The sequence below is a fragment of the Rhinichthys klamathensis genome, unplaced genomic scaffold (genome assembly GCF_029890125.1).
Source record: "Rhinichthys klamathensis goyatoka isolate OS25496 unplaced genomic scaffold, OSU_Roscu_1.1 h1tg000631l_1, whole genome shotgun sequence".
Taxonomy (NCBI): Eukaryota; Metazoa; Chordata; class Actinopteri; order Cypriniformes; family Leuciscidae; genus Rhinichthys; species Rhinichthys klamathensis.
Window position 1 is genome coordinate 607,123 of NW_026607078.1, and position 21,704 is coordinate 628,826.

General features: G+C 38.4%; 2 protein-coding genes across 2 annotated transcripts; one reads left to right on the forward strand and one right to left on the reverse strand.

The window, feature by feature from the left end:
- Positions 1–909: 909 nt before the first annotated feature.
- Positions 910–8,559, reverse strand: LOC130076160 (tripartite motif-containing protein 16). Its single transcript, XM_056241136.1, has 6 exons — positions 7,858–8,559; positions 2,668–2,763; positions 2,317–2,559; positions 2,039–2,198; positions 1,900–1,959; positions 910–1,778 (listed from the first exon to the last, which is right to left on the reverse strand). The coding sequence occupies exons 1-6, from the start codon at positions 8,191–8,193 to the stop codon at positions 1,192–1,194; spliced, it is 1,482 nt and encodes a 493-aa protein (XP_056097111.1). The 5' UTR covers positions 8,194–8,559; the 3' UTR covers positions 910–1,191.
- Positions 8,560–12,562: 4,003 nt separating this feature from the next.
- gig2q (grass carp reovirus (GCRV)-induced gene 2q) lies at positions 12,563–13,251 on the forward strand. Its single transcript, XM_056241138.1, has one exon. It carries the CDS (start codon positions 12,759–12,761, stop codon positions 13,233–13,235), a length of 477 nt encoding a protein of 158 aa, XP_056097113.1. The 5' UTR covers positions 12,563–12,758; the 3' UTR covers positions 13,236–13,251.
- The last annotated feature ends 8,453 nt before the right edge of the window (positions 13,252–21,704 follow it).

Here is a 21,704-nt window from a genome sequence, read left to right on the forward strand (position 1 = left end):
CGCGAATGCGATGGCGTATTGTTGTGTTTAATGTAGAAATTAGTTATTCTAAAAATGTACATACATTTCTTTCATACTTTAGACTATATACAGTGAAATTCATTTATAAATAAAATAATTTTTTATATATATAATTCAGAACGTAAAAAAAGAAGCAGGAACGAACTATATACATATCCTATATTGGATATTAACATCCAATAGTGTAAATCGCGGCAGCAGCTTCAGGTTGGTAGTCCAAGGCATTGTTGTCTATCTGTACTTCCGGGGTTCTTCCCACCGGAGCCTCGCTTTCGATTTCAAAATGGCGGCTGCGTGAAATCAGCCTATGGAGGAACTTGACATTTACCGAAGCGCTGCCCAGTGCCAAGCGCTGCCAATCACAACACACTGGGCCAGCTAACCAATCACAGCACATTTCGTATTTCAGAAGGAGGGGCTTCATCGAAATCGGTGTGTGCGAGCCAGACTGTGGAGAGAGGTGCTGTAATAATGTACATTTGTAATAAAAAATAATAATAATAATAATAAAAAAATCCATTATGAAAACATATTCTAGTACACCCCAAAAACAAAATCAAGACAGTAAAAGGGCATAATAGGAACCATTTATTTTGACAACGTTGACGTCTGACGAAAAACGCAAAGGAAAAACAGGTTGGGGTCACCTCAACCCACGGACTACAGTGTAAAAGTAGCCCAGTTCTGCAGGAAAACCGCAGACTTGGCAACATTGTTAAACAGACACACCTGAACAAGCTGAGCAAGGATTAGAAAGCTACAGGCAGGGTTGGAGCTAAACTCTGCAGGACAGTGGATCTCGAACCAGTTTTGCCCTGTGTTTAAAAAAGTAGAGATTATGCATGTTGCAATAGTTTATAGTAGCTATATAAAATCAAATATATTCAATAATCATGCCATGATTCATACAAAACAAAACTTTTTTGCACTCAAAACACACTGCTTTGATATCCTCAGTCATTCTTGACTAAACTTGTGTTGTCCCTATTCCAGATGTTGATAAAAAAAGATTGAATTTAAAATTTATCTAGTGCTGCCACCAAGTGTCCACATGCAAAAAGGGCATTCTTCCTCTGAATCCTGAAGAATTAGGCTATTACAAATCATTTCTTCATCAATGTTTGAGAATAATATACATTTCATGAGAGCTGCATGTGTAAACACTAAAACTTACAAACTGCCAAACTTAAATGGAGAAGAAAGGGGCATTTTTGTCTCATTTTTCACTGGATCGCAAAGTCTCACATAGGACCCTTTGCCAGCCAGTCCGAACCCAGGATAAACAGGCTCTCTAAAAACAGTTTGGTGCTTATAAATGAGACTCATGTTGTCGGAGACATCGTAAAATGCCAAGATTCCAGCCCTGTAGTCCAAATACACTCCTATTCTGGAGCCACAAGATTTAATCTTCGAAACAGTTTTCTTATTGTCCTGCCAAAATTCAATCCAGGACCAGTTACAACGTATTCCCCATGAGTGCGAGTTTCTCCCAAACAGAGTACGCTGCTTGCCTTTCCTACGGATCCCTTGGTAGGACACAGCAATACAGACCCAAGTGCCCCCGCCAAACTCCACCTCCCAATATTTAGGGGACCCTCTGAGACGTTCATTGCACAGGATCTGTGCCCTGGAGTTAAACCTCTGAGTCTGTTCAGGATAGTCCTGGATCAGGTGTGAGGCCATCACCTCTCTGTCATCTTTTTTTAAGATGAGACTTTCATGTGCTGTGTTGGTATTAAAAGTGAGCTTTGATGCATCTGAGGTGGACAGATAAAAAGATGCAATATAAAACCACCATACAGTAAGCATAACTTATGCAATTGCCAAATTATAACATAAAAGATTTTCTGTGCATTCAGTTCTATACTGGAAACTTACACTGTAGAAACTCCTCTCGAGTCTTTGGTGGTGGGAATGTTACGATTCTAGTGTTTTTCACTGCAAAGAATAATAGTTAAGATGAATTAAAGACATTTTATAACTATAAAATATATATTTAAATAAATCTTCTGCCAACCTTTTCTGGAAATTGTGAGTAAACTCAACTTGCTGGTCATGTTTAGCTTTTCTGTCAGTTCATTAACTGCCATGGAGTCACGCTCAAAAGAGTTGTATGGATGCACATGGAAGACGAATAATTTTTTATACTCGGTCAGTGTGGGCAGAGACACAGCGCTCTGTAGAGAGAACATAATACTTTAAATGCACTTGAAAAGTGACTGTACCTGATCATTTTACAAGCCAATCCGACAAGAATCCATTTCTACATTTGTTTCACAGCCATCTCGAATGTACCTCAAGAAATCGAACTTTATTGTCTGTATGAGAGAGCAGCTGCAGGTGTTGTAGATCAGCATCTGAGGTCTTCATATGACCGATCTCCTGGAGTAGAGTCTTTATGAATCCCTCCGCTTGCTTCACTGCAGTCTGTGTCTGACCTTGGATCAGCTCTGTCACTTTGGTTTGATTGTCCTTCAAAGACTGGATCAGCTCAGTAAACTCTCTCTCGTTCTTCTCCAGTGCCTTATTTGCTGAGGCCTAATAGTGAAGAGGGATGAGTGGATGTCTTAAAATTAGCTACACAAGCAATACCATACCATAAAAATGATGGTTACAGGTTTAAAGCAAAGTTAAATGCCCTCTAACCCTGAACATTTCAACAGCTTGTCTCAGCTCTTGCACATCTTTCTCCTTTGCTTCAATTATGTCAATGTTGTGCTTCAGCAACTCCCCCAACTTAACCTTTAAAAGAAACATAATTGCAATTAAAATTCAGTTGAACACATTCTAGTGTTTTTAAGCCTTTTTTATCTCTTTTATTGGCACTGATAGTACAGAAAAAGAACACGGGCCAGACTCAAATTCATTCCACCCACATAAGCAACATGTTGAGCATGTGTGTTAACCACTGGTAATAGGCTGGTATTTGGCCATTTTGGCATTATCAGTCAAGTGCTTAAAAGATTATGTGTATTTTCAGTCATCTTTAGTCAGATTAATTTACATTGTGACTGTGCTAAGATGCAATCAACTGTCAGAAACACATCCTCGAATTTAGCACATGTATCTCTTCACTTCACTGATATTGCATTCTCAATTACCGCAATGAATCGCTTACAAATGACAAAGAAACAGCATTTCTCAGAGAAAATTGCAGAGTAGATCAATCTCCTGTGGGAGGTCCCCTAACAGTTTACTATTGTTTGTAGCCCATTTGTCTTCATGTATAAAGTTAAGTCTTTGGGTTAAGATTCATTGAAGGCCGACACGCTAACATCGCTGCTGAAGGACTGTGCTACACAGTAGCAATTCTTCTCCCCACAAGAACTCTGGTCAAGCTTACTTGTTTTATGTATTAGAGGAATCGAATACACTGGCGAGCCCCCAAACGACTGCTGGGCCAAATAAAGAGAAATCTAACATGCTGAATATTCAATCAAATTTAATTTAATTTAATCAAATACATTTATATTTACACATTCAAATTTTCATGTGAATTCATTCAAATATAGAGCACATTGCCTGTCCACGTTTTCCAGTGGCGTTGGTTCCGGAAGTGTTTTTCCATTAATGTTTCCCATAGGGATTTTAAAAAAATCTTCGTTTAAAGGTGGGGTAGGCCTATGTGATTTGGAAAACGACCGCCAGATTTTGAAAATGTACAATTCAAATGGTCCTACCTTCTTTCCTCCAACGCCGGTGTTGTGCCTAATTTCGACCCCCTGCCAAATTATTACCCCCCTCGTTGAAGTCAGTACCTGATTGCCTAATCCCAACCCCGCCCCTAATCCTACCCCCTCCCCCACAACTTATCCTAAACCTACCAATGCTAGGGGGGTAATAATTTGGCGGGGGTCGAAATTCGGCACAACACCGGCTCTGACTCCACCCATTCGAAGAACATGGACGCGCAATCATGCACGAGCGAAAACTCAGATGCGCGAGAGATTGTAATGACGATTTACTACTAATCGAACCATAGACAGCATGGAACCGGCTTTACTGACGAGATGCGCATGCGTCACAAACTTTGAGCATGCGCACGACCGGGGGTCACGCGCGCTGGGGGGAGGGGGGCGTGGTACAACTGTTTGATTGACGGACTTACTGTCCAATGATTCTGGTGGTCTTGGAAATGATTGGCTGGAGTTTTTCGAGTCCTGCCCGTTTCACAGATGATTAAATTGCTTAATTTTCATTTCAGTGCTTCTAACTCAGTGGCTGTAAGTGGGTTAGGAATAGGATTTCAAGTTATTTTGAAAAAATGTACAAAAAAGAGAATCACATACCCCACCTTTAAAAGCCGTGAACCAAGTCACTAGCTACGATGTGAATCACAACATTACAAACTTTTTATTTGAAGCAAAAAAGAACTGCAATCCCATTAAGCATTGCAAACAACATAATCAAATTAAAAATGAGAGATATATTAAAGGTATTGTAGGTAGGAATTTTATAAAAAAAACTTTTTTTCAAATTTGTTTAAACTTTCTGTATATATCAATGCATAATTAAAATGTAAGTATTCTGATAAAAAGAGTCTAAAAATCGAGTGACTCTAGTCCGTTTAATCTACACTAAACACAGCTCATTATTTCCTTCCGGGACGAAACAAAGGATTGGCTTAGGCGACTGTCACTCTCTCGCAACCATGGCAACCACCCTTTTGCCACACAGGACCTGCCCACTTGCGCGTATCCGTTTGATTTGAAAAATTCAAGAGGCACGGAACCTAGGAATAGCAAAACAATGGCAGAGAAAGACCAATCAAAATTCACATATGAAGTTCGCGAAGGCAAACCTTAACCAGGCAAAAAAAGGAAGACAGTAACGTTACTAGAAAAGGTAATGAACAAAAAGTCTTTGGATAAACAACGAAATAAAATGCGTGTCAATATCGGCGTGGCTTTCCAGCGATGGCGAGAACTGAGAGACCTCAAGGGGCTGAAAAGTGACGCCTTGTGACGACCTCCTCTCCTTCGCCCTCGACCCCGGATCTGTCCTCGAGCTGACGATGCGGTACTTGTCTCTGGAGTGTAGTCCTCATCAGAGTCAACAATGCTTTCATCATGGAAACTCTTACATGCAGAACACCATATACGGTATGTTATGAATGTTACAAGAAATTCATCTTCATCACAGTGTAAATGATGGCAATGGAAAAACGTGTATCATGCAACCTGTTTTTAGCTTTGCCTTATAGATAACTAGCTCGTTAGCGAATCAATATATATTTTAAACTTTACCAATATCAATATGCTAGCTTGATAGTGAGTACTAAAATACATCTTATTTGTTTATCTTCATAATGATAAAGTTAGATTTTTTTTATTACATGTGATTCTGACATGATGTCACTACATGCACTGCGCTCCTTCCTCTCAGGTAAATAATGCGTCTTCAGCTCAGCGGTCGGAGTCGCGCGTTCATGTGTTTTTGGGGCGTGGCTTTGGACGGAGCCCAGAAGGGAGGGGGTGGAGTGAATGGAAATAATGAGCTGTCTTTAAAACAGTCGTGAGAGGTCTACAGACACTTGATTTTTATACTTTCTTTTTCAGAGTACTTACATTGTAATTATGCACTGATATATACAGAAAGTTTAAACAAATTTGGAAAAAAGTTTTTATAAAATTCCTACCTACAATACCTTTAAAAGTATTCATTTAATGTTGTTGATTATATCTACAGAAACAATTTTTTTAAGTTCATTGCAATATATAGGCTATAGCCACACACACATGCTGTTACGTTTCTACGAGGGAGGACTCAAATGCAGAAATGTGTTAACAGGTTTTATTGAAAGACAGTTGACAAGACGAGATGGTGGTGGGTGAGGAGGTGAATAGTCCAAACAGTAGGCAAGGGTGAGGCACAAAGACAGGCAGGCTGAGAGAGCGCTGAATCCAACCCAGAATGAGAGTAGGAGGGAGGGTAGACACAGAAGGCCAGCAAGAGACTGTCTTGCTGCTTGGCTGATGGTAAAAGCGGCCAGGGAAGCTCAGCTTGGAGACAAACTGGGAAGACAAAAGACACAGCAAGCACAAGAAACGACGAGACTAGACGAGGTGAGATTTAAGTTAGCTCTAACTAGAAATTACTAGACTGTCAAACAAACAATGTAGCACAACATCTATACAGAAGAACAACATCTTACGAACTGGCAACACATGAGGGAGAGCACACATATAAAGGGAGCTAAGAACAAGAGGAACAGGTAAGCTCAGACAAGGAACAGGTGACCACACTCAGGTAAACGAGGACTCAACTAGACAAGAGGGTGTGGTACAGGGAAACAAGGAGGCAGGAACAGAGCACATGGCCAACACAAACAAAACCATACGTTCAAGCACAACACAAACATAGAGACATGAAACAAAGACAACACATACAAAGCTGCCAGAGCAAGACCCTGACACATGCATATGTTGACACATTGTTGACTTTTTAATAGGTGGAATTTTCTGTACCGCATCATGGGCAGTGTAGTTTTCTCCATGAATTCCATTTAAAGATGATTATTAAAATATGTTGAAATATTGCGCACAGATGGTTTCAACAAAAGCATACCATTGATCAACAAACTCGGAACTCACATTGGGTCTGTCTTTAAATGCTTGGTTATTGTTAAAAAATCTAAATCTCTATGGAGAAAATTGTGTTTACTTAAAAGATTAGTTCACCTCAAAATGAAAATTTCCTGATAATTTACTCACCCCAATGCCATCCAAGATGTTCATGTCTTTCTTTCTTCAGTGAAAAAAGAAAATAAGATTTTTAAGGAAAACATTTCAGGATTTTTTTCCACACAATGGACTTCAACGGTAACCAAATTGTTGAAGTCCAAATCAATGCAGTTTCAAAGGGCAATGAAGTGCTTCAAAGGGCTCTACACGATCCCAGCTGAGGAATAGGGTCTTATCTAGCGAAACGATCGGTCATTTTCTAAAAAAAATAAAAAAAAAATGTTTATACTTTTTAACCACAATTGTTCGTCTTGTGCTGGTCTGCGACGCGCATGCCAGGCATTACATAATCATGTTGGAAAGGTCACACTGGACGTAGGCGGAAGTACCGCGCCATTGTTTTAACTTAAATATGTCATTCAACATACAATAAAATTTGAACGATCCTCCTTCTCCATGCTTGTAAACAATGGGGCGGTCCGTCCAGCGTGACCTTTCCAACGTGATTAGGTAATGCCTGGCGCTAGACGAAAAATTGTGGTTAACCAGCACAAGACGAACAATTGTGGTTAAAAAGTATATACATTTATTTATTTATTTTTTAGAAAATGACCGATCGTTTCGCTATATAAGACCCTATTCCTCAGCTGGGATCGTGCAGAGCCCTTCGAAGCACTTCAAAGCCCTTTGAAACTGCATTGATTTGGACAACAATTTGGTTACCGTTGTGAGGAGAAAAAATGAAATGTTTTCCTCAAAAAAAACGTAATTTCTTTTCCACTGAAGAAAAAAAGACATGAACATCTTGGATGGCATTGGGGGGAGTAAATTATCAGGAAATCTTCATTTTGAGGTGAACTAATCCTTTAACTGCTTGCCCTTTTGGGTGTGACTTAATGTGGATGTGGGGGTGGGGGACTTTGATATGGGAAAGAGAAATATCCAAAAGATTTTGCTTTTTTTTTCTTTCGGAAAGGGGTTAGATGCCTTTTTGTTAGAGGCACTGACTCTGAAACACCCATCACAAAAATATATTACAGCGCCTAGATCGCTATACATTACAAAACCAACACCAGCCTATCACTACTAAACACCAAGTCCTGGCTCAGACTTTTAAGAATGACATTCTGCATTTTTAAAAAACACTTCTGACCTGTTTATTGGCCACCTCCACTTCCATTGCGATGACATTATGACCTCTGTGTTTATCAGTAATGCACAGGTGACAGATGCAGCGTTGGTCTGTTTGGCAGTACACCTCCAGCATCCTGCCATGATCAGGGCAGATGTTCTCCTGCAACGTTGCTTTCGGCTCCACCAGTCTGTGCCTCTTTCCGTGCAAAGTGTTATGCAAATCAAGATGAATATCACAGTATGATTCCACACACTCCAGACAGGTCTGATCAGCTTTGCGCTTCCTTCCGACGCACGCATTACACTCCACATCTGTGGATCCACTTGAATGAAGAGCTGGAGCTGTGTCCTCCATGATTGTGGATGTGCTGGCACTGGCACTGGCAGTACTTGACTGAGTTTTGTTTCTGTGGAAGTATGATTAAAGCACTGGCAATGCAGGATTCAAATATTGAGGACAAGGGTGTGGTTTCAGTGACTCAGAGGACTCCTATTGACAAAACCACTGAAAGAAGCCAAGCTATGTTCTTTCACAATAAACAAATCTAATCAAACAGAGAAAGCAACTACTCTATTGTACTTATGTATTCAGTGTCACATAATCCGTTCCTTCAGAAATCAATCTAATGCCAATATGGTGCTCAAGAATAATTTCTTAACATTATTATAAATATTAAGTTCAAAAGAACAACATTTTTGTTGTTTGCTCAGGGCATGAAAGCAACAAGACAATATTAATATGAGCTTTATTTTTATAATCAGTACTGTTTTAGGAATTTGTAAATGTATTTGTATATGTAAAGTTGAGTTTGCTTTGGCTGAACCCGTAGGGCAAACAATATTGGATTACAGTACTTCAAACAACAATTCTGTGTTGCAAACAGACAGATATATTAATGTCAGTATGTATGACAACTCATGAGCTGTGTGCAAAATCAAATACTAACATAGATGTATACTGCAGTAAACTATATAATTCACACTGCATTTTTTCAAACAGTATTAAATGCAACTATAAGGTTATGTCGTGGGCATCTACGACTGGTCGTGTGGGACATGTGCCAACTGTTGCTAGGGCGGTTTTGTCCCTTCTACTTGAAACAGGTTGTGGGAAAGAATATAAGGGAGCATCTCAAGTTGGCAAGCAAAGTTGTCATTTCGTTGTAGTGAAATGAGTGCCGATCCAGTGCTGGAATTTGTTGTTTTTTTCATGTTTTTCACTGTCATAATTGGTGGGAAGCAACGGAAGGAGTAAAGTTCTTGCGCACAGACGCATGCTTGTGAAATGACAAAACAAATGCTAGTAAATTGGTGCTTCTCAAACGGAAGGTTGCCAAGTGAACAAGTGTTGTCAAAGGCCATCTCCATTTGAAGGATCCTTGGAAGGTAGCCTTATTTTTGCGTCCTTCAGCTAATTTTGAGGGATGTATTAAGTGTATCCTTCATGTCCTTCAATCCTTTTAGACCCACAATCCTTTCCACACAATTCACAAAAAAGAACTGATGAAAACGAGTTGACACTGAGCTTGTCTGAGTTCATTATGAAATGTAAGACAAAAATAATGTTTTTGGAGAAGAAGGCATACATGTTATCTTTTGTTTTTGGTGTGAATTAATGACTTAAAGGGATAGTTCACCCAAAAATGAAAATTAAGTCATTAATTACTCACCCTCATGCTGTACCAACCCCGTAAGACCTTTGTTCATCTTCGGAACACAAATTAAGATATTTCTGATTAAATCTGAGTGTTGGATCACTCCTCCATAGGCTTCCTAAGGGAGTGAAACTTGACGGCCCAGAAAGTCATTGAAGAAAATGTTTAAATATTTCATGTGCCTACAGTGGCTCCACTATAAGTTTATCAAGCGACGAGAATACTTTTTGTGCGGAAAAAAAGAAAAATAACGACTTTATTCAACTATTCCACTGCTTCCTTGTGGGCCTGAGACGAGAGTTCAAGAGATTTCCAGGACGCATGCGCGAGAACTGACGTTCTTCTTCTGACTAAACTGCCACTGGGAGACCACAGACGGTTGTCAATCATTGCATTGCATTAGTAGAAACCAATAAAGATTTTTAATACAAAGTTTTTTCCAAAATTAAGTTTTAATGGTATGTTCATGTTGTGATAGAGGGGACGGGACGGGACGGGAACATGTGTGACGTAGCCATGCACACTTACTAGACCGTCTCATTCTAGCATTTGCTGAGGAGGAATGTAGTCTACAAGTCTCTGAAGGACTGGACTAGGATCGGCCGATCGGCACCTACTGTGTGTTCTGGGGTGCAGGGGATTTTTGGCCAGCAGGGGGCCTGCGGGGCCTCACGCATTTGCATGATTTGTATGGTGGTTAACAAAGCTGCTGAGTATGTCTATTCTTCACTATCTTTGCAAAGCCTTGTCTGTGTGTCACTGCAATCCTAAGCAGTCTTCGTTGTCATTGTTTGTCCTGGTTTTGAACTGTCAGCATTTTTTCTTGGATCATGGAATTGGATTTTTTTTTTTCGAATGAATGAATATCTTATATCCTGACTTTGACTCCAGGCACATGTCTCTCTGAATTGCAACAAATTCCTTCATCATAGCCTATACTGGTTTTACCACTGTACCAGAGGCTTTACAACAATAGCCGGATATTGCTGTGCAAGTGTGAGTAAATGTCACAAATGAGTCACAAATGCTGTTTTGTTTAGTATTTTGTCCAAAGAGAAAAAAATAACTGAAATTATAAGAGCTAACTTCAAATGAACAAAGTTAACACAAATTAAACAAAAAATCATAATGGTATTTTTACATCAATAATTATAGTATTTGAGTAAAAACGTAAAACTGTAAATTAGTGTTAGTAATTCCAGTCAAATAATTTCTCTCATATCTATTTATTATGCACTACTTCTGTCATATGTCTGCTGCCTTTATTTCCATCCTTTATCTTTTATCACTGTTCTTTTATCTTTAGTTTCATTTATGGCGTATCATTTCTCACATCTCTGTTTCTGTTCAATTCATAAATGGATTTGCTCGGTCTGTTGTAAGTCTTTTGACTTACATTGGTGAATTTGTTGATGATCTGCTGAAGCAGTGTTGATAATCAGAGGTTCTTGGATTTATCAATCCAACTCATTCATCACAGCGAAAGCTAGTTTTTCAGTTTTGTCATCCTAATCAATCCTACTGGGAATGTGAAACCCCTGTAAACACCTAGAACAAAAATCAGGTTCACACCTGGTTAAAAAATCATTGCAAAAATGTTTTATAACATTAAAGTTCAGTAAAGCATAATTTATTTTGATGACACTTGCTTTTTGATTTTGTTATCTAACATTCATGCATTTTAAGTCTGGTTTTTCTAAATACTTTCCGGGCCACTCTGTTATATTTGAATCATCTTCTATAAAAAATGGCAGAATAATGAAGTTAAGTTCAAGTTATTTATCAACATATCATATGGTGGCTAGAGCAAATAATGGATTACGTAATGATTGACACCTGTTCCCTCGCATATTTACTGTAAAGTTATTTGACGAATCACTTCCTTGTATTTAAAATAGCCAGCTGAGATGAACTGATAAGATAAGCCTATAAGGAAAGTCTTAGTTTCTCATTACACACATAGGCCTAGAGTAAAATAAATCAAATAAACAAACAAGTCAGCAAAATACAATTGTATTCCCACCTATATTCTAGTTTTTATTTCTGTTTCCAAGATTTGTACTTTAGAACTTCTCAGTTTATAGAGAAGTCATACCCTCTGGTCATACCCTCTGTGACGTTGTGGAATAAAAGTGAAACTATCTGTACAATTGTTCAAATTCTGCTGCACTGCCGTGGAGGTATGTTGGTTGTTTTGTTATGCTCAAATCTGCATTATTATTGTAACTGTAATTAAATTAGCATTTTCAAATTGTGTTCTTGTAAAATATCAAAGAGAATTTGTTCACTATCTTATAAGCAAAATAAGAGAAAATAAGAAATATAGAGTATATAATACCAACAGCATTTTAAGAGCACGTACTGTAAGATTATATACAGTATTGATGTCCTGATCAAGTTTTTTGTGCCCCCGATCCTATTTGTGTCATTGAATATTGAGTATCTGCCGATATCGAGTCCCAATCCGATACTTGTATTGGTGCACACTTCAAATACAGGTTATTAAAATCAGTACAATGTATACAGGGATGTGCTCAAGAGTTTCTCGGGGGGCTCAAATGTGAAAAAGAGGCATCTATCACTCTTTCTCTCTCTGTCTCTAAGCTTCTTCTATAAACGACTATTCTATTGTATTTGATATAAACTTACTCTATTTTATATGTACACAAAGCAGGATAATTGCTTATGATAATTGGAGATAAGGTTAGAGCATATAATATTCCAAATATCGAAAATAGTTTTATCTTTAGTTTCACTTCAGTAATGCTCTGAAGTTATTACGTCTCTGTAACAGTGTTCTTTAAAATACAGATTTTACTATATGCAAATTGCTAATTATGGGGGAGAAAATAGACCAATGTGTTAAAAGTATGGGCTGTGCTGTGTTTAAAGGGATAGTTGGTGAAAATTCTGTTATTTACTTTTCCTTGTGCCACATACTTTGGAAATTTATTTGCAAAAATGTCTCCAGTGTTTTTGTTCGTATAATTGCACTGACTTTCATTGCATGCACAAAAACATACATTCTTCAAATATATTCAGTTGTGTTCCACAGTAAAAAAAAAAAGAAAAAGATAAAGAAATGCAGGTTTGAAATGACATGGATGTCTAATTGAATGATGACAGAATTTTTATTTTGAGATTATTGAAGATTTTGGACAACCCTGCTTTAAGCAACCCACAAAAATAACTAATGTATTGCAACATTTATCTGAAGGTGTGTTTACCAGACGTCTGTACTGTCGTGGGAATACAGCAGCTATAGATGTTTCCGACATCTGTGTTTGTGAGCTCTTCTTGTTCTTGTTGTGTGTGCCCTGGGTGTTTCTTTGTTGACCTTCAACCAAATTGGCATAGTGACAAACGATCCTACATAATGTATCATGGCACTACAATGTGGAATGCGATGAGGATCATGAGCGAGGGCTTCTTTCCTTCCGCTGATGGCATGCTGGGTCCTGGAGTCTATGTCACTAGAAGCTTTGAAAAAGCCTCCCGTTACCCTCTGCATTCACATGGGGAGATGCTTGCTGTTCTCAGACTCAGCGTGAGAGTGGGCACGGTGAAGAAGATCGACTACCAGGGTCACCCTTTACAGAAGACCTGGTATGAGCATGGATATGACACAGCGTGGGTTCCTCCGAACTGTGGCATGGTGAACAGTGGCCTACAGGAGAACTGTGTGCATGATCCAAGCCGAATCACAGTGCTGGAAGTCATTCAAAACCCCCGATTCTGGTAGATTCTGTAAAAAATAATGAACTCCTCAATAATAAATGAATTTACTCAAAAACACACTCTCTGATTTATGATTTTGTTTGTTTGGTTTTGGTTTTATATAAAACAGAACATTTTTACTAATATCTTTTGTTTTATTTTTTACACAATTCGTAGATGTGCACCTGCATTGTTTTTGTTATTTACATAACGCTTAAGCAATTATTGGCTTAAGCAATTATATATACAAAATACATTTATTTTAAACAATATTCATAATGTGCATTGGACATTCATATATTGTGAATAAAGTGCTAAATTGTTTTTTTTTTTTTTTTGCACAAACAAAGCACTCGCACCACTTCATAAAATTGAGGTTAAACATCTGGAGTCACATGGATTACTTTAATGATGTCTTTAATACCTTTCTGGGGCTTGAAAGTATAGGCTGTCAACGGAGCGGTAGAAAGCTCTCAAATTTCACTAAAAAGATTGTGTTCCAAAGATGAAAGAATACCTTACGGGTTTGTAATGACATAATTTCTGGGTGAACTAACCCTTTAAATGTTCATTCTTGACTTTCTAAAGTTGTTAGCCATTGATTCCATCCAGCATCAGTTTCATCTGATCAACACCAGAGGTCACCATCACTTGCTTTATGACATGAGTTTATAACCTGTGCCAAAATAACTCCAGTCATGACTTGACAACATTTTGAATATATATATAAAAAAAATGTACTGGTCTCCCCTGCATAGTTGTCAACTTAGGAAGTTTTTTGCATGCGTGTCATTTCAAATCTATCCCAACACGTGGATTCCACAAGTACCAGATGTGGGCCGACAATATGTTGCTGTCTGGGATGCATCCTGCCTTGTCAGCAAGAATAAAAAACGAAAAGACAATCTCGTTTAAGGTCTCATTCTTGTATTACATATTACATACCTTGTTAGGAGGTAACTTATGCCTTGAAGGTTTTAGTATCAGTGTTAACTGGAATTTACACACGTCTTACTGATTTCTTATGTTGTTGAGCAACTACTGTGTTCACTTCTTTTGTTAAAAGAAAAAGCCTCTGGAGTTAGTGTAGCATTGTTTGTTTAGTGATTACATACACACATACATACATACATTTCTTGCCTGTTCGTTCAGGCAAGAAACTGAATTGCATTGATGAGAAATATGGTCTAAGTAAGAGTAGGCGACCACACCCTTAACCACCGACCCCCTTTCTCCCCTTTGGCTCCACCCCAATATACTAAATAAAAGTGAAACCAAAGTTCTATAAAGTTTTACTCTTTTTCTAGAGGCTGTGTGGCACCAAAAGACTCCCGAGCATGTAAGTTAAATTAAATCAAAATTTTAATTAAAGACATTTTATTCAGCTAAATTAAATGAAGCCTTTAAAGCTTTTAAATGATGCAGAAAACTAAGTTTAATGTAGAAAGAAAGTTTCACAGCATAATTTGTGTAGTGTTCACAAGGTCCATTCATCATAACTTTCATTTTCATTTTCAAACTGCATATTTTTAATATCATTCAAATAATTTCTTTGGTTATTCACTAATTATCAAATATGAAAACTTTTCAAAGTGCTTTGGTTACTGCCATGGGGGACAATGGTTATATCACTGGAATGCAGAGCTATCCTGGACGGAGAACATACATCATGTACCACGGCACTACGATGGCAAACGCACGGAAGATCCAAAGTGAAGGACTCAGACCCTCCTCTGATGGCATGCTCGGTTATGGAGAGCTTCTCGTTACCCTGGGTTTGCTGGAGGACAACAGCTGGCCATTCTTAAACTAAGTGTTTGAGTGGGAAAAGTGAAGAGGATTGATTATCAGGGTCATCCCTTACAGAAAACCTGGCATCAACATGGTTACGACACTGCGTGGGTCCCGTCAAACTGTGGAATGGTATCCAGTGGATTAGAAGAGGACTGTATTTATGATCCAAGCCGAATCAAGGTTCTACAGATTATTCCAAACTAACTAAAACTTTTGTCAGCTTTATTTTGGCACCTTAATAAAAAAAAAGTCAATATAATGTAAACAGTAAATATGTGTTTCCACTGAGTTTTGCCAAACTGTTTATCTGTAAAAACCTTGTTTGAATCAATCAATCAATCAATCAATCAATCAATCAATCAATCAATCAATCAATCAATCATTCCATCATTAAATATAAAAATATAAATAGGCCTATAGCTGTTTACTTGTATGTATGTCATCATATGCTTTAAGTCTATTTTAAGAAGTGAAATAATCAGACTTTTAGACTCAATTAAAACGTATTTGCATGTCTCTGTTGTCATGTCTTCAATAACAGGTTTCTGATAAGCACTGCAGTTTAGTGGGTTTCTAAGTGAGAATCGTATGCAAAACAAAGATGAAAATAAATTTGCATTTCCACTTGTTTCTCAAACAACTAGTGCTATTGTTGTCATTGTTTTGTTGTCATTATTATTAACATATTAATTTATTTTATTTATTATATATCATTTTATTTATGTCAAAAAGTAGAAACTTTTTTGGAAAAATCAAATCAAATGGAAATTTGGACATACTTTTTGATTTGGTTGCTGTTGCGCTTTTTTATTGCTATATTTTAATTAAAAAAAACGTATACCATGAATGGCCCTGAATGTTTCAGTATAAATCTGTGTTTACAAGAATCGAGTGGAATTTGTGTGCATGTTTCTCTGAATTTAACTGAATTCTTCTGCAAAGCAACATGTAGAGAAACTGCATGAGTCACACAGGTATTATATCACAGAAGATATCACAGCATTGGGGGTTTTCCAAGCGTAAAGGCTCGTATTGGATGAGTTAGTGACTATTCACTTGTTGAAATGAACTATTTCTATAATGATCTTCTTGACAACACAGCTGAAACTGAAAGTACACATTGTATAGAAGAACTCTATGAATTTATGACTCCAGCCTCACTTTATTTCGGTTGTCCACTTTAGACATTCTACTAACTATAGCTAGCCTGGTTAAAACCAGACCATTCTCAGTTGTAACTGAGTTATGGTCTGGCAAGTGGCAAAGCGTCATAGACAAATCATTTCCAGAGGGGCGTCACCAACGGACGTCGCGGATACACCTAAAACCAATCAGAGCGATGAAGGAGATGACGTATGCAGAGCGGCGGAAAAAACATCTCCAAAAGTCTGAGTGTTGTTCTTTGCTCGGTTTTTTAACAAAAAAGAAACGTTCAAATCGCTTAAAACAGACGCGATAGCTGATTCGAACGAGTGATGTTCGACGGTGGCATCCATCTTTGTAATGTAGGCTACAAAATTTGCTTCAAAATCCCAGCGCTGTCGTCATCGTGTAAAGCCCGCCCCAACGTTTCTGATTGGTGCCTCGATTTCGGCGGATTGGAAATGAGCTTGAATGAACTCTTTGCCAGACTTACTTTCAGAGCAAATTTAAATTTGACGGAAGTTGTCTGGGTTTTCCCAGGCTACCATGGGACAGAATTCAAGGTGAGCTCTCGGATCGCTTTCTCTGTAGCGGGAACCTCATTTTCCCTCATCTCAGATGACACTCAGGACAAATAATAATGGTAAATTGTCAAGGACTAGGTCAGAGAAACACTCTTCGCGACTATCCGTCCTAAGTATTCGAAAATAGAATTAGTACGTCCCAAATCGTAGTATGTTGAAATGAGTGTCCCAAAGAGACCCGGATGGTCTACTATATCCGGTCAGAATCCGAAGTGCAGATCGATGCGCACTCTAACGGCTGATATTGCCCACAACCCATTGCGCGTTGGACGAGGATTCGGTTAGAACTACAAACACGAATGAAAAGTGTTCAAAAACTACAGACATGGAGGCGCGAGTCCGACGGTTATGTAGAGAGGTTCAGAGAAAGGGGTTTGAGTGATTAATTATCAGTATCTAACCTGACGAAAATGTATTTATTCAATGTTGTCCACATTATGCATCTGCAGCAGCATTGTGAACTTTTGCAAAGATACGTTGGTTTAGCCATTAACTTTTAAATGCATTATTATATTCAAATTCCAAACACATGAGGAGAGTCTCCGCATGAAAGACCCATGACTGGCAGATGAACGTGCGACAACAATTCTCTCCGAAATGGTAAGAAGTTATATTAGATTGAATGGAGGATTTTAACTGTGACGAGATGATTGACAGGGCAGTTTACGGTGATAGGATGCACGCGACAGATCTGTCCCTTAAAGATGACGAAGTAGTATGTCCCAAAGCTTGCCTACTCTTTTGTTACACACTCAAAAGTATGTACTTTTTCTTCACAAAAAGAGTACATACTATTAAGGCGTAGTATAAGTAGGCGAATTGGGACGCAGCACGAGTGTTGTTCTTTGCTCGGTTTTTAACAAAAAGGAAACGTTCAAATCGCTTAAAACAGACGTGATAGCTGATTCGAACGAGTGATGTTCGACGGCGGCATCCATCTTTGTAATGTAGGCTACAAAATCTGCTTCAAAATCCCAGCGCTGTCGTCATCGTGTAAAGCCCGCCCCAACGTTTCTGATTGGTGCTTCGATTTCGGCGGATTGGAAATGGGCTTGAATGAGCTCTTTGCCAGACTAACTTTAAGAGCAAATCTAAATTTGCCGTAAGTTGTCTGGGTTTTCCCAGGCTATAACTTTGCAACTACTTTTGCAAAGATGCAATTTCAAACCTGAATGACCACAAGAGAGCGGCATCAGCAACTTAGACTGTTGATTCCTAATGTGTCCATAAGATGGCAGCACCATCTTGTAAACAAATCAACAAAGATTTTTATCTTTGAATCTTCTTTTATCTTCTGAATAATTCTTATGTCTTACCATAATTGTTGCCTAATGTTTGTGTGGAGGTCTCTTAATATTATTATTATTATGATTATAATCCTAATCAATAAACTATTTTTTCCCGAGCAGTACATCGTGAGCATGTGCAAGTTGCTTGTATTAATAGCCTATTAAGAAATGTACGTATGCAATTTTAACTAAGTACTCATTTTGTGTCACCAAAAAAGAAAGAAAGAAAAAAAGCTGTTATAAAACATATCTCTGACTCACTGCCTTTCAGACATATCTGCCTGGATGAAGGAGTGTCATACAGCTCAACCTTGCAAAGACTGAGCTCCGTGTAATTCCTGGAAAGCCGTCAGTTGACCACATCACTGTGATATTGGGGTCTACAACACTAACTGCATCTAAGACAGCGAGGAATTGGGGATTGTTTGAAGACCAACTGCTTTTCCACCATATTTATCTTTCTGTGTTGCACACACATTTATTTTCAGCAAAATCCTTTTTTTGTGTTGGTGGCCTTACAGAAATCCTGTTTATTTAAATAATAAATAAATAAAAATACTAAACTCTCTGTCTTGTGATACAAGAATTTCTAGGCATGCCTGATTCACCCAGAGGCGGCGCCGGGGGTCTTGGGGGGTCTCAAGACCCTCCCAAAAAATGCTTTGACCCCCCACCCCCTTCCTGATTAAAAAAAATATATATCCGGGATAAATATTTAAAAATGTTTATCTTCAAACTACGCAGAACAATAATAATTAATAATTTATTCGACATACAAAATATATAAACATAAGAATCACGTTCCCTCTAAGCTGCGCGCGTGCGCGGTCGTGCACTTCTGATGCCGCGGCCGCGCAGAAAAGAATAATATGCCACGCAGAGGACTGACGCGAAATGTGTGGGGAAATCCATTTGAATGGCGCTTTTCCACTACACAGTACCAGCTCGCCTCGGCTCGGCTCGGCTCGACTCGACTCGCCTTTGTTTGGTTTTCCACTGTGTAAAAGTTGTACCTGTACCTGCTTTCGGGTACTTTTTTTCGTACCACCTCCGGCGAGGTTCTAAGCGAGCTGAGGCGAGCTAAGCCGATACTAAAATGTGACGTGAAAACAATGCCGACTGCTGATTGGTCACAGAGAATCTGCGTCATCATTGCACGCGCCAGATGGAGTATCCAGAATAACCCCGCCATTTTTAAATAGTTTGGCCAGAGATAGTTACTAAACTTACTACTATTATTATGGCAACTCGGAAGAATACGCCGTGGTCAAACGAGGAGGTGCAGACATTCATTTGTTTGGTTGCCGAAGAGAGGATCCAGCGAGAGCTTGATGGGGCAACGAGGAACGAAATGCGTCGCTATGACGACCGGGTACTATTTGTGGCGGTACTTTCTGCAATGGAAAACGGAGCGAAAAGCGAGCCGAGTCGAGGCGAGCCAAGGCGAGTCGAGTCGAGTCGAGCTGGTACTGGTAATGGAAAAGCGCCATTAGTGAGAAATAATTGCAGTGCTCAAACTGGTGAGTGCAGTTAACATGTTTCAAAGAAAGAGAATGATGTGAGCGCGTGTGATTGGCAGTGAGTCGTGTGTGCGGACCAAATATCTCAATACGAGAGGCCACGAGAAACGCAAAGATATGTGAAATAAAATCACAATATCATGTTTTAAAGAAGAGTGGTTTGATTAAAGTGGTGGAAATAACGGATGATGGACACAGAACGGTAACAATTACACACACACCCACCCGCGTGCAAACTCAAAATACATCATTAGTTTACATAGATTTAAATAGTTTCAGGCATGGTTAGATTAGGCTAAAGAGTTCACATATTGACTTTTCTTGAAAATATTTAGCTATTAGATCTAGCTATTTACAGTAAATGCTTCAGTTTGTTTTCATATTATAATAATATAATATGAAAACAAATTGAAGCATTTAAACTATCACTTCAAATACTTCAATTCATTTTTTTATATTATATTATATTGGGCATGTATTTTATTATATTATAAGCCTAAATAAAGAATCTCACAAGGGTATTGTTTAGGGCTCATTGCCATTAAAAAGTTTGAAACCCCCTGCTAAAAAAATTTAGGCTAGGAAATTCATAAGCTATAAACAATCATTTAACTTTGATGGTTTAATGCTGCCTGTACAATTAATTGACTGTACAATAACACTTTATGGTTTTCCTAAACCATCTCAGTGTAACAGCTTAATTTTATTTTATAATATATTATATTATTGTAAAGAATTGAACTGTCCTGCAGAAGATTTTGTAAATAATTTCTCATAGGATTTCTTAGTATAGACTGGAAACAGAGGACACCGAGGAATTGGAGGATGAGGAGGATACTATTTTGTAAATATGTTTTCTGTCATGGGTGTGGCTATGGCAATTAAAGTTCGAGCATATTGTTTGCAAACTGCAATTGATTAATTAATTAAAAACAAAAAACCGTCGGTGTGTGAATGTGAGGCAATATGTAAAGCGCTTTGGTGGCCATTGGGTCTTTGAAAGCGCTATATAAATGCAGTCCATTTACCATTTGTTAAGTAGCAGCAATATGCAGTTATTAGCCGTGTCCACTGTATTTTTTGTTGGTTTTCATGAGACCCCCCTTGAAATGACCAGGACCCCCCATTGCCCCCCCAATCAAAATTGTCTGGAGCCGCCACTGGATTCACCCCTGCCATAAGGTAGGTACCGGTAAGTAAATTACATAAACTCAGCATCTAAAGAATTTCGGTGGAAAACAATCCAGTTTAGTAGCATTTTTTTAGTACCTGACTGTCTGACAAGAAACTACTGTATGATCCTCTATATTACCCATTATGAATTCCCAAGTACTCTTCCTTAAAACATGGAAGACACCACCAGACTCAAAAGGTGAAACAAAGTACAGACAGTATACGTCAGCAATACAATTACCGGTATGAATGCTGATATATTTACATGGTCAAAATAAAATATTATTGTCTAACTGTAGCCCTATAAAATACTCTGTAACACAATACCGCCGCTCCCTATAGCCTACGCAGAGTATGCAGCCTGTGTAGGATACAAATTACCAAGGGGGCACCATCTTGTTCCAACCGAGGAGCTGACGAATTGGAATGCCTGGCTGGTTTTTGATATTCAAGGCATGGGTCATTGGTCATTCATATTTAATCTGATTTAAATCAGTATGGTCTAGTCTAACTATTATACATTTATTTAAATAAACTGAAACTGCATTAGATTGTCACTCAATAATACAATAAGTAGGCCTATTCTACTATTAAAGGAATAGCTCACCCAAAAATTCTGTCATAATTTCCTAATCCTCATGTCGTTCCAAACCTGTATGAAATGCACAGCAGCAGCAGAAGCATCAAAACACATTGGACTGTTTATTCCTATTGTGTCCATTAGATGGCAGCACCATCTTGTTCGCAAAATCAACAAGGAATTTTTCTTGGCTTTTCCTCTAGTCTAGATAATTACGATTTGTATTACATTTTGATTTTGTCTACATAATTGTTGCCAAAGGTTTGGGTGGAGGACTATTATTATTTGTATTATTCAACTTAAATAAGGTCAATGTATGAACATCACGTGCATCATGTCTTCTGCTACTAACCTAGAGACCCTTATTAGCCTACTGCTCCTATGGATTTTTTTGTCAGCTTACTGTTTGGG